The 14,891-nt window shown below is 40.3% G+C and overlaps 1 protein-coding gene across 2 annotated transcripts in view; it reads right to left on the bottom strand.

The window, feature by feature from the left end:
* Positions 1 to 14,891, bottom strand: part of ntm (neurotrimin) — a gene marked incomplete at its 5' end in the record, with an annotated part of 459,203 nt that overhangs the window by 21,657 nt on the left and 422,655 nt on the right. For both annotated transcript variants that reach the window (XM_080436290.1, XM_080436289.1), the window contains one exon: positions 13,968 to 14,093. In XM_080436290.1, the coding sequence (XP_080292416.1) occupies positions 13,968 to 14,093 (126 nt within the window). The remainder of the gene's footprint in view (positions 1 to 13,967; positions 14,094 to 14,891) is intronic.

Below are 14,891 nucleotides of genomic sequence, written 5' to 3'. Positions count from 1 at the left end.
GGTTAGCAGCTCTGTAGCCTGAGGCTAAGTAAGATGCAATGGTGTAAGGAGCGTGGATTGCCTTCGGGAGGGGAAGTGCTGGGAGGGCCGAGGGGAGGCGGGTGCTGCAAAGGAGGAGAGGCATTGGCTTAAACGGGAAAGTGTCCCCATTGGCTTAAAGTAGTGAAGGACAGCCAGGACAGCCAATGTCACTTAGGTGTCAGTAGGTGTCGAGTAGGTGTCGCGGATGATGAGGCTCAGCCTGTCTGTAGACCCGCAGCTTTCAGCAAGCGGGTAAAAACTATTGCAACTTCCCTTATAGGCCCTGCCCAATTATGCCTAACTAGACTAGATGTTCTGCCATTTTGCGCTTTCTTCAAAACTGACTTTTTGCTAGTACTACTCCTACTAATTTTGTCCAAAACTCACACCAATTATCTCTTGGGTCATATGATCAAGATGTATCAGTCAGATTTTTCATATTCAATTCCAAATGGCTATGATTGGCTTCCAAAATGTGCAGACTGTTTTCTTAGTCCAGCTTCTGCCCACTCTTGCTGGATTTCTGACCATTCACGCCCGCTCCCGCAATGATTTCATTTCTCTCACCAACAGTTAACTTCTGACCGACTGCTCCCGCCTGCATACAAAATGTAAGTGCCTCTTTATTCCCACATAATCACGCAATATTACTGTCAATCCCACAATATTTCCATTGGGCCTCAGAAACATTAGAAACAGTAACACGGGGAGAGTAAGAGAGAGAGACAGAGAGAAGGTCATTACAGCACCATGGACAGCGACACAGTGGGCTCAGCTGGGCTTACTGCTTGACAGTAGGTTATTAAATGGATGCCTTATTGCTGCACATACCTGTCTGCTATTTATACCCAGGTATAAAAAAACGCCATGCACAATTATGTACAGTAGCAGTATACTAAACTTATATTGATTTTCCTGTGGCTTCCTGTTATTTTTTGTTCTGTGTTCCTTTATTCTACATTTTCTGTTTTGATATTGTAACTCTTCCGGTAACTGCAATGTTGAAAACACAATTTCACCCAATCTTTAATACAATAACAGGAATAGCCTTGAATGCTAGGCAGGTACTGTACGCTCCGCATGCACTTTAGCCAAGTGCATGAAAATACATTGCATATGTAATACTAGAAAAAGTGCTCCTCGGAGCACAGGTCTCCGCCAGGTCAGGTAGGTTATTGTGGCCTCCTGGTGGCGCTATAATAGGCCAATGTGAAAAGGGTGGCATTTCTTCCTCGGCCTAGTGGGAATGTGCATGCATTCATGATTTGAGGCATTTTGTTCCAAAAATGTGTTTTGCTAAAGTAGACCTGCTGGTGGCGCTATAACAGGGCAATGTGAAAAGGGTGGCATTTCTTCCGCGGCCTAGTGAGAATGTGCGTGCACATTTTCAGGGAAATCGCACGCCGCGTTCATGATTTGAGACATTTTGTTCAAAACGGACCAATCCTGCAAACTTTGGAAGCCAACCTTAGCCAATCAAGATGGAATATGAAATATCGGACAGATGCGTCTTGATCACATGACTATAGAGATACTGTGTACCGATTTGCGTGATGTTTGGATAAAATCTGAAGGATTAATATCCAAAAATGTATTTGACATGTCGGCCTCCTGGTGGCGCTGTAAAAAGCAGATGTGAAAAATGCAGTGCAGATGTTTTTCCTTGGCTTCTAGGGAGTGTGCGTGCAAAGTTTCACGCAGATCGGTGCAGTTATAGTTAAAAATGCAAATCGGCCTGTTATAGCGCCACCATGAGGCTGATTTGAAAAGTTTTAAGTGGCATTTCTTCCTCGGCCTAGTGGGAATGTGCGTGTGCAATTTTATGGAAATGGCAAGCTGCGTTCATGATTTGAGGCAGTTTGTTCACAACTTTGGAAGCCAACCTTAGCCAATGAGGATGGAATATGGGAAATTGAACAGATCCGGGTTGATCACATGACTATAGAGATACTGTGTACCGATTTGCATTACGTTTAGTTAAAAGCTGTAGGAGTAATAGGAAAAAATGGGTTTGCACACATCGGCCTCCAGGTGGCGCTATAACAGGCCCATGTGAAAAATGTGGGGCAGAGGTTCTGAATTGGCATCCAGGGAGTGGGTGTGCACAGTTTCGCAGCGACCGGGCCAACGGTGCCGGAGATTAGCTGCTAACACACAGACAGGACGGACACACGGACACACACACGGACGGACGGACAGGGGGCAAAACATACTCTCTCGCCATGCCTTTCGGCCTGGCGGAGACAATAATAATAGTGAATGCATACAAAATACTGAAGGGTACATATAAATACAGCTACAGTTTACCAACTGTGCAACAAATAGCAGGTCGGGTGGTTTCAGTAACATTGGCAATGACAGCAGAATTCACAGCAACACATTTAGTACAATCGACAGAACCATATTCAGCTGCAAAGATTTCCATCATTGCTCCAGATGAATATTAAAAATGATCCATAAAACATTATGATCTCTAGTATGGCGCAAGCCTCTGCCTTGCAATGTTAATGTGCTCTGTCTTACACACAACCATAAGACAAAATAGCAGATCTGCAAGCTTACGACACAAAATATATAGGGCTTAAGAAGAGGTTAAATTACAATGCACAAAAACTGACATAGTCTTAGCTTATTTACGCGTTTCTGTTCAACAAAGTCTGTAAAAGTAGGGTATCCCGGTCGACAAAATACAGAACCAACTAGAAAAAGTGCTCCTCGGAGCACAGGTCTCCGCCAGGTCAGGTAGGTTATTGTGGTCCAGAAATGTTCGGAATGCGCCAATCAGGATGACTATACCAACCATCTTGGCTATAGAGATAATATGTACCGATTTGCATGATGTTTGGACAAAATTTGTAGGAGTAATATAAAGAAATAAGTGTCGGCCTCCTGGTGGTGCTATAATAGGGCAATGTTAAAAGTGAAGCATTTGTTCCTCAAGGTAGTGCGAATGTGTGTGCAAAGTTTCACCGCAATCGGACGCTTTAGATGTCAATCTTAGCCGATCAGGATGGAATATGAAAAATCAAACACATCCGTCTTGATCACATGACTACAGAGATCATGTGTACCGATTTGCGTGAAATTTGGATAAAATCTGAATGAGTAATGTAAGTAAAATGTTTTACATAAGTAGCCTGGTGGCGCTATAAAAGGCAGATGTGAAAAATGCAGGGTAAAGGTGGCACATACAAAGTTTGACACAGATCGGTGCAGTTATAGGTAAAAATACGAATCGGGCTGTTATAGCGCCACCATGAGGCTGATTTGAAAAATGTTAAGTGGCATTTCTTCCTCTGCCTAGTGGAAATCGCAAGCTGCCTTCATAATTTATTTATATTATCACAATTTTCCACTGAGATTCAAAGTCCAGGTAATTATTATAGTTTAACCGCTATTCATAGTACTCTTATTCAAAGTAATTGAACATTTTATAGAAAAATTTAGATTTCGTACTTTGTGTAAAATATTAACAATACAAAGAGAAGACAAAAAGATTTTACTAATACTATTGATATTAAACTATTATTATCCAGCTGTCAAGCTATCAAACAGCTTCAACAGAAACCTTTTTTTGACCATGAAGTCACCCACAGGGCAAAAACAAAGGCATCTTCAAAAAACAACCCATCAGCCACAAACAACTCACAATCATTCCAGTTTCAAATTAACACGTCCAACTAACTGAGCCAATTCATTTATGGAAATGCCTATTGTTCCCAGGCCAATTTCAATCATGCACATGTTCATTTTGGCTATTTTCATGTGCCAGAGTATCTGCCGGTGGCCTGGGTTTGACAAACTTTGCAGTCAGGCACTGGGGGTCTGCGGGACACACCGAGGATCACTTATGATCTGCCACAGGCCCCTAAAGCCATCTATCTATCAGGGTGAGGGGCTGCAGCTGGCTGGCTTCAGAGCTGGGTCATAGGCGAGAGGCCCAGACAGAGCCTGGAATAACATCAATCCACACACACACACACACACACACACACACACACACACACACACACACACACACACACACACACACACACACACACACACACACACACACACACACACACACACACACACACACACACACACACACACACACGCTTGCATACCCTCACTCTCCAAGTGTATATTTAAATATTTTCTGCTTTTCAACACTGTGGGAAGCTTGTAATAACTGGGCCCACACTGAATGGCCGCAGGCTGGTAGTATAGTAGCAGTGGAAATGCAGGATACTGGAACTAAAGTTGTTTCTACTGCAGAGTGCTGGGGCAGTGTCTGTGCTCAGCTATCTCTGCCAGTCAGGGTGAGGGGAGAACACTCTGTGTAGCTACATGGTGAACCAAACACGCACCCATACACTGTCGATGAACCTGATCTACAAGGTGAGCGGGGAATAGGGGGCACGGTGCCGTGCGACAAATATGCGTGTGTGTGTGTGTGTGTGTGGGGGGGGGGGGGCTGGTGAATCGTGGATGTCCTGTATCTCTATTGAAGAGCGCCCAAACAAGCTGAACTAAGTCAATTTTCACATTCACCCAATGTTAAAGTTAAAAACCCACACTGTCAGAGATCTCTAAATCAAAGGCTGGCTAGTTTAGATAAAGGGGGGGGGGTCATATTTTCTAGTACTTTCAATTCATGCACTTGGTCGGACTGGAATAGAGCACTGAGGTGAGAAAATGGTCTCTTTTTTATTAGTATTTTCTCAGAGATTTTCTTGCTTTATTGGCAAGACTGCTGTGAAGAAAATGGGAAAGATGGGCGGGGGGGGGGAGAGAGAGATAGAGAGAGAGAGACAGAATAGGTTGACTAATATTGGCAATATTCCTATTATTAAACTGTAAAGAACGCCTGCATTATAAGGCACACTGTCTTTGACTTTTTCTAGACTGAATCAATACCAGGGGAGGCAATTATTATGCCATCAATCCTTGTGATAATGTCACCGGCTGTTGAACATCAGTTTCAGTAGCGCAATATTATGCTATTCAATGTTTGAAAACCACTGTCTCTCTAGGTTATTGTCTCAGAAAAATCATAGGATTGAGCATACTGTCTGCCAGCAAGTACAGCCAAGAGTGTTGGTCTGTGATAACACTGCATGATCTAAGATAAGATAAAATAAGATAAGATAAACCTTTATTGAATCCTAGGGGGAAATTCGGGTGTCATAATAGCAACAGCAGTAAGGTTTGATTTATACTTGGTTGCATGCGGGTGTCGCACATTGAAAATAGTCAATCTGCTATTTTATGTGTGCAACACTGACACACAACCAAGAATAAATCAAGCTTAAGAGTGGAACACAAAAACAGGTAGGCGTAAGAGAGTCAAGAGCCAATACAAAATAAAATAAAGATGACATAAAATGAAATAAAATAAAATACAAAGGTTAGCCAGGTTCTGACTCAAGACATATCCACACTGGGTCTCTGAATGAATGAGTTAATATTATGTAACATACAGTATGTAGATTCACACTTTGAATCTTAAATGTTAGTACAAATTCACAGTCTATTACTGTGTGTGTCTCTCCTTCCGACCAACTCGGTCCCTGACAATTACCAATGAATATATGAATGAATTTACATCTTTTATCAATGAATAAGATGAATGGATATAATCTGTATGTTCAGACTATCAACAGTGAATATGAGAATGAATATACAGGTACAGGATACTCGTCAACACATTTGTAGCATCCCCTTTTAGACAAGAAATGAAAGCACTTGGGATGTGCTCTCTATAGAGGCCCCTCAACATGTGATTCCAATGTGGGGTTGATTGGATGTTGTGTTCATACAAGCCAATTATAGCCAATAAGTATGAAATATAAAAATCTGTATGATACATGCTCATCACATGACGGCAAAGATAATGTGTAGCGCTTTGTGCGATTTCTGGACAAAGTAGGTAGGTCTGTAGGAGTAGTAGCAAAAAGTGTGTGTGTTTTTTTTTAGAACATGCAACATGGCAGAAAATCTAGTTAAAGGTTCTATGACATTCATTTTCACTTTTTTTTAGTGAAAATTGGCAAAATCCCTCACCAGCGACACCCGCAGGCAAAGATTTATTTTTTCATTGCAGTTGAAAAGGCTTTAGAAATGTGAGAGAAAAACACCTGCCATGGATCAATGGAGTGGAATTTTTTGTTAAAACTTTCTATACACGTTTGAAGGACCATGACAAAGACTTTTAATGTGTGGTAAAACTGAACGTCATGAAACCTTTAAGCTGAAATGGATCTGGCCAATATGGGAGAGTTGTGATACGATCCAATGAATCCGGGTCAAAACATGAAGTGACATGGGTCTTTCTTGACCTACTGGCAGTGTGCAAGAGTATGTGGTGATGATAGGTCCAGCAGTTTGGGGATTGGCTGGACACACATAAAGACACACGCACAAAGGGGTGAAAACATAATCTCCCCAGCCTTCAGCGTGGCACAGATACATATATGAACAGTCAACAATGAATATAAAAGCGAATATGTGAATAATAAGTCAGCAGTGTTTGCATGTGTGATGTATAGAGTACAAAGAATCAGTGGCTTTAACAGAACCTGACATCTGTTATTAATGCTTGCCATGCCATGAGCATGATAAAGAAATAAAGAAAACAAAAATGCATATGGAAAAGTAGGTAATGCATAATATAATTGTCAGATTTCACCACAATAGTCCAATAATATAGTATCTGCTGAAATACCATTTGATTGCATTTCCATTCTTTGGGGTAAATGCAAATGATCCCATTAACTCTTTGACTATTTTGCAATGGCTCACACCGCCAATGACAAGAATGATGAGATTTTGTGTTTTCAGTGGTTTAAGATAGAGGGTGCTCTTCCGCAGCCTGTGAATGATCCCAGGATCACCCAAGAAGAGTACACCCAGAAATCACGTGATCACAACAAAATGAAGCTGGTTTTGTTTAGTATAATAGTAAAAATGTCTCTGCTTTCTGTTGTTTTGGGCGAAAACAAGCCACATTCAACTGCCAATAACTATGCAATGGATTATCCCGATGGCACGCTTTTTCCCCTCCGATTCTCCGAGACCCCCATACGTGTAATGAGGCGATCGCCGAGTGGATCGCTGTGAAAAATAATATTCTATGATTTTTCAAAGGTTTCAAAGGTGACAGTTTTTTGAAAAACTCTGTAAGTTAAAGAGTTAAAGTACTGGTTGTTAGAAGGACATTTTGACTGCAGGTGACTCAGACACTTAAATCTCGACCCTCAACATACTCATAAACAATTATACTTGATTGCACCTTCAAGAGGCCTGTGCTTATACGACTTCACATCTTTTCTCATCATGTATATTCAATCATATATTCAGTGCAGATATCTAAGGCCAGCAGCTCACTATTTTATTTAATCTTTATTTATTTATATGTATTCTTATTTATGATGGCTTGGTTATTGACTCTTACCTGTACCTCTCAAATGTTTTATTCTCACTGCTGTTGCTGCTATGGCACCTGCATTTCCCTCTGGGGCTCAGTAAAGTTTTATCTTATCTTATCAAGCTACAAAGTGAACTCAGCTGTGAAGCCCAGCTGTTGGATACCGTTAATGAGATTCCACAGTAATAGGTGCAATTGACTAAGAGCAGCTCATAATCATATTGGAATGGGATTAATGCACACTCTGCTGGTTTCAAAGTCTATTGATTGGGCTGTTTCAGGGGTCTAGGCAAATAAGCAGCTTTCCCTAATTAAGGAGAATGTTGCCTTCTTATCCTCTCAGCTGGAACACCAGGGCAATGACATGGAAAGAGGAGAGTTTTAACTTTCATTTGGGGTCCCATTCAATCGCAATTATTTTGTTACAGTGATTCACTGTTAAGTATTGAAATGTAAAGGACATGTCAAATCCAGTTATATTAACTCTCTCAGTGCCAATGAAATAAAAATATATGTTTCAAAGGGAAAAAAAAGTGCTTAGGAAGCGAGATACAGCCTTTTTCAGTTAAAAGTTAAACAATGAGTGGATGGAGCTGCACATCTTCAGATAATGATATCTTGAGTTCTGAACATTTAAAAAAATAAAAATAAAATAATAATAATAATAACAACAAAAAAAAAAGTAACTCGGGATAACTCGTTCTGGCACTGAAGGCATTCAGAAAAAACTCGGGATAACTCGTGGCTTGGCACTGAGAGAGCATAATATGCCCATTATGTTATTTTTCCATTTTGATAGTTATAACAGTCCAATTTAGATTATTATATAAGTACATTTATCATGAATCTTTTTCATCATGGATATTGTTGAGATGTCATGCTAAAACCAGCGATATACTGTACTGTATGCCATGTTTTGACACGCTACTAACGTCCTTCCTTCCATTTAATGAAATATGCAAGTGACAAAAATGGAAATGGTCACAAATGGCAGAGGAGTATCAGCACTGAAGCACGTTTCAGTTCCACTGATGAGACTCTGTATCAAAGCATTTTTGCTCAAACAGAGGAAAACTCAAAAAACAGATTCTCCACTCAGAATATCATTTGGGCTCCTTGGTATGAATCATATCACTATGCAACAGAGACATGAAGAAACATTTCCCCAGAATAAAGAACAATGCCGAGTCGCACAACAGCAATTCTTGCATCAAAACATAGCTAAAGCGGATCACAGATAGGTTGACTTGTATTCGGTTAACAAGAGGGCAGCAGTTTTAGCTTGTCACCAAATTAGATCCTTAAGGGGTTCTCCAGTCTAGATGGCCATTAGAGATGAGCATAAAACAAGGAATTGACCCTCCCAGTGTGCTAAATAAGCCTTGGATCATGAAACTGTTGTGTATCACATATCAGGGTGTAATCTGGAAAGCTTTTGGGGACATACCAGTGGAGGTGGTTGAGTGTTCTGTGCTTTTGGCAGCTGACTATAATGCCCACACAAAGGCTATAATATAGTCTATATTATGTTTGCCTAAAAGCCCACAGATGGACGAGGTAATGACATTTAACTCTCCTACTTTTTCTCACTATAATTATAAAGCTGCAACTTTATAGTTATAGCTTATTTGGTGAAATCAGTACAGTACATCATTTATAACATAATCATTTTACAATCACTTTAAATTGTAGGCATGTAACGTGTGATGTATTTCAACATTGATTGTTGGGACATTTTCCTGACGTAATCAGCTTTTATCATTTCTCAACAGATGTCAGCTCAGAACATTCCGTAAACACAAAAACAGATACATTGCAGATGCACTGAGATTTTGTCATAAGGAATGAATGTTAAAGCTACAAACTGCTAGCACAATGTTTAACCACTTTCAACTTGGCATCCTTTTTTGGGCATGGCATTACCTGCATGCCATTATATTATTATCATTTAAATCACGCAATCTGAATCAGCTATTTTCGCGTGACACTGCTGTACAACGAGGTATACAATAGGGCTTAAGTGGTTAATGACAGGAGAAACGGTCAGTTTCATGGGGAAACAATTAATAAATGAAGGTGAACAGAAAAACAGAGGCATCAAAAAGCACCATCGCTCCCAAGCAGCAGCTCTGATGGGTTGACCACCCCAGCAGGAAGCTGTAGGGCTTCATCCCCTGGAGAGGCCATTACCAACAGCTGAGCTGGAGCCATCGCACTGCTGCTAGAGGACAGAAACGGATCAGCTGGGAGGGAGATCAGAAGACCATATCCCTCGAGGAATTGACCATATTCACATGGCTTACTTCATACTTGGGGGCTGGGGATGGCGATAAACTCTGCCTCCCCCCAAGCCGACCTGCTGTGTGAATATAGTCTGTATGTGGGACACATAGACCAGTGAGTCTCAAAGTGGGGTCTGGGGATCCCCAGGCTTCTTTGAAGGGGTTCCGGGGGGAACCCCTTAAAAAATGAAGAATGGTTGAACCACTTTAACCCTATTTTACTTAGGCTATTAAATCATTCACTGCCAAAAACGTAAAAAACATTTTTTTCCGATTACCAATACTGCCATTTTTAAAAAAAACGTTATTTTTTATTTTATATATATATATATATTTTTTATTATTATTATTTTACGCACACAGAACCAGGAGATAACATGATCCAAAGATTTGCTGCTCCATTCACTTTCTGAATTTGGAATAATGATGTTTAAAAACAAATCTTCACTCATGGGGGTCCGGTCCCTAGCACAAAACTTTTCAGATGGAAATCGGCGGCCAAATACATATCAATTTGGGGACCCTTGACATGAAAATAGACAATGTGGCTCCACAGTAAGGTGTTAATTTACTCAGAGAAATTACGATTTGGTTACATCTGAGAGTGCACTTGGAGCAGGATGCGTCATGACAGAGTTTGACGCGTCGGAAGAAGGCGGCCAGAAAAATATTCTCAGAGGCAACTTAAATGAGACTTGTTTCCATGGTTACACCTGCAGCAGTGGCTGAAGACTTCTCCATCCTGCTTGTATGGACAAGGAAAGTCAAGCGCTGAGTGAAGGTCCCACATTTTTTAATGATCCAAGTCAGCACTGGAAAACATGGCAAATGTAGTGGACAACATGGCCTAGCCTCCCTGGATGACAGTACTGAATGTTTGTTATGTCATAAATACTGTTCTCAGGTAGTTGGTGTGCACATACGGTAAGGTGACTAATGGATTACTAATGGTTGTGGTGCTTTTGACTTGCCATCAACAGACAACTTCAGTTTATGTTTAGAAAAGAACGCTTGAATCCATTAGGCACTATACGAAAGTGAAAATATCCACAGTGTAGAGTAGGGCATTAACGAATAGTGATTTATGGTATTCGAATTATTCGACCCAAAAGTATTCGAATAGTCGATTATTCGGTTTGATTTTTTTTTTTTTTTTTTCAATGGCATTGATGGCTCGACTCAAGTAATGCGAGTTGACGTCACACCAGAGCTCACAGCTGCGTGTCTGCTCTAGAAAAGCCACTAAAAAAAAATATCTTAAAAAAAAATATATATATACCCTTTTTTTTTTTTTTTTTTTTTTGAATAATCGAATAGTGTTTTGATAGTCGAATAGTCGGTTTGATATTCGAATATTCGAATATTCGACTATTCTGTGAATGCCCTAGTGTAGAGTATAGCTCTCTACTTGTACTGCACGTCTCCCCTGGGATTCAAAGTGCTTGCAAAGTTTCTTAATGAGTGGAAAGTGGATCCAGGGTTTACCTCTAGGTCGTGGCTTTTGAAACACTTTTCAGGGAATTAGAATCAAGCCCGGAGATGTCCTGGGGGTTCCAGTCTCTTGAATTGTTCTGTCCAGGACTGAGTTTAAACGTATTATACCACAGTTACTGTAGTTCCGACATGGCAAATCAATCATCTGACAGGCATTCCAATGAGTGCCAATATCTTTCGATAACAGTGCTAGTCCCAACCTTAAAGGAGTTTACCCCCCAAAAAAAATGATTTTCTATCAGTTACACACCCCATGAAGCCTTGAATTCATTGAGATCTTTCTGTTTTTGTCGCATTCCTAAGCCATTAATTTGATGACCAGCGGAGTGTCCGGTAGGAGACTCAATTGACCCGCATTTGAGTCTCCTACCGGAGACTCCGCCAGTCATCAAATTATAATTTCAGTCATTTTTAGGGTGAACATACTCCTTTAACTTAACTGTAACCTAGCAACGGCTGCCAGCCATCGTTAGTAATATGTAGATTTCTAACCATAAATATTAATAATGAAACGGTTGAATAACAGCAATAATACTGTACACTTGAGGTCATGCTATACAGTGCGATATTGGCACTGGGGTGCTGATATTGACCACAGCAAACCAGTGTCAATATCTCACGTTATAGCACAACCTGGAGAGTATTATTAATTAAAGGAGCACTTCACCCATTTTCAACCTTACAGTATATTTGTATAATTGGTCCCCACTCCCCACTAATGCTCTTTATAAGATGGCACAATTTCCGTCTCTTTTTATTAATGCAATGCCTTCTATTTCAGCATACTAACTTTCCAGGAAGAGAAAGGCTGTAGTTTCTATTAGCTTGGAATCTTCATCGATGGCAGGTTTTCTGAACTGTCCACTCCACTCCAATCCACTCCTCTGAGACCCAGAACAAGTAAACAGATATGGTACCATCTGATAATGAGCATTGCATTAATGAGAATTATATGAAGATACTGTAGGTTGAAAATTTGTGAAATTGACCTTTAAGTAATGTAAACCTGCTATAGTGAGTAAACTCCAGTTTATACAACATGCTTGTGTCAGCGTTAGCAGCTCTGCTAGTTCTGTCAGTCTCCTTCTTGCCGAAGTTATTGTAGCTATTGCTAAACTAGCTCAAGGGATTTGTATCACATAACAGTAAAGCCTGATTTATACATGGTTGTATGATGACCCCGTACCGAAAATAGACGATCTACAAGCTCACATCACATTGTCAACTTGTCGATCGATTATTTTTGGGCCTGCGACACCATTGTATAACACAGCATATCAATCAGGCTTAAGAAAGCATTAGCAACTTTGGAAAAAGCAGGATACAGTGTTTCTCTCAAAGCCGTTGCTTGTGATCAGTGGTGGTAGTGGATTGCGGCAAAAGATTAACACCATAACACTGGGGAAATTAACCTCCACGCAGCACATGTCATTCTCACCTCAATGAGCTGAGGGGAGCTGACATCCCAAAAACCCCATGCTTCCATTGGCAAACTAGTATTACCCACTGACATTGTAATTACAACGAAATCCCCCAATTAAGCTATTTTATTAGACCAATCAGTGGCATTCAGTCATTGACACTACCAGAAATGATGTTATTGGTTATGATGCACATGTAATGTTACTGTACTGCTGCATCAGCTGTAAGCTCAAATCCTGACACAGCCATCTATCCAAGGTATTCCCATTCAATATCCCTCCCAGCTTCCCTTCAGTTAAGAATAGATAAATACAGTACAGGAATGGACTGCCCGCTCTCCTTTTTAGAAAACTGACAACACGGGTGGCAGGTAATCTTTTCAGCCAGGCCAGGACAATGATGTGTTCTCTATCAGGACGTTACATTTTGCAAAATAAATAAATAAGGACCCCATCCTCTCCTCACTTATCTCCTTACAGACAGGTCAGTCACATTCTTGTCATATTAACATTTCAATTCCCAGATCCTGTTGTACCACAAAGGACGGAGAAAAGAGGACAATACCACAAAACCTCTGGGTTTAAAATGCAATTAATTATGAATGCAAGCATTTTGCCTGATTAAGTGAAACATGGAGTCATTTGAATGCAGAAATACACACCAATGTTTGCCTTCCTTCGGTCTTAAGTTAAAGATAAGCTAAATGTATTCAGTGATGTGGAGCATGTACAACGCTGCTATCTCAGCTTTGGATAGACCTACATAATCTCAAATGCACGCACGCACGCACGCACGCACGCACGCGCGCGCACGCACACACACACACACACACACACACACACACACACACACACACACACACACACACACACACACACACACACACACACACACACACACACACACACACACACACACACACAAAAATGTGGCAGTGTTCTCAGCATTCATTCTGTCAGTCAATGTGCCTGTGCAACATTTACATCTATCCTATTATACTAATTAATGAGACCAATTACACTAAAGCTAGTTTATTTTTCTATGTACCATTACGTTGTAATGATGATTAGAGAACAGGTAATGATGGGTAATAAGCAGAGCAATAAATCCACCAAGGGGTCACTCAATGTCAACGAGAGTGGCATGAATGAATGAGATGAAAAGATGCAGAGAGAGGAAGTGCGAGAAGGTGATGATTAAGATGACTGGAAGCACCAGAAAATTAGAAGTGTAATGTAATTAATTGGGGGGTGGGGGGGGGGGGGTGACACTAGTAAAAGATGGGCATAGCAGGGAAACATGTAAATGACAAAGTTGCCAAGAGAGAAATAAGTTACCTGAAGGAGAGATTAGTTTCCAGCTCACTGAAGGCTCTGGTTTACCGCTGGCTTGGCACAACAGGGTGACATTGGAGCCTTCATTGACAACAATGTCTGTTGACAAGTTGATTATTTTGGGTGGCACTGTGAAAGAAAATTAAAAATATGTAAGTCAGGTGTTTGCCCGTGACATGAACATAGCAAACAGAACCACTTGCTTCTCAGTCACAATAGCAACATATGGCAAGTGTTTACAAACCCACTGAAAAGGCTGCTCCAAGGTGAAGATGAAGGTATGTACTTGGATTATAGCGATCATGTGTCCATCCCATCTTTATGTTTCATGCAAAAGAACCAATTCAAAATGCCTATATTTGCCTATAAAAATAAAGGAGCTATAGTTTCTGTTGAAAATTGTGCTCACAGAAAAAGTCCAAAGTGAGAGCCAATATTCATAAATTAACTTTAAATTAAAAGCACTACATAATTATGTAGTGTTATAATTATCAGTTTTTTTAAACTATGAGAATAAAAGGTTTGCCTTAATTCTGCAAATGTAAGAGGAATACTTCTGTCTGGAGTTCAACATCGCAAACACATTCAATATTCAACACAAAGAACACATACAGTAGACTGACATATGTATTTCTTGCCTTGGCCCCAGCTTGTCAAAGCAAATAAGCATAATTCATGTGACATTGTCTGTTAACCCAACATGACAAAAGAAAATCTCACTACTTTATAAGCTGAAAACATTTGGAAAGAAGCATCAACTATTCACCAAGCTCCAACCAAGTTCAAACAACAATTACAAAAGTTACAGTATATGAGAAAGAAACAATTATTTGCAATGGGCTTTGATGCATGTTCTGAAATAAATGTCTTGAGGCGGACAGAAAAGTACATGTGAAAATATGGAAAATATCCACGTAATTCACACCA

This window comes from Gymnoscopelus braueri (genome assembly GCF_963280865.1).
Source record: "Gymnoscopelus braueri genome assembly, chromosome: 8".
In the NCBI taxonomy this organism is placed as follows: Eukaryota; Metazoa; Chordata; class Actinopteri; order Myctophiformes; family Myctophidae; genus Gymnoscopelus; species Gymnoscopelus braueri.
This window is presented reverse-complemented; position numbering and strand designations above follow the sequence as displayed.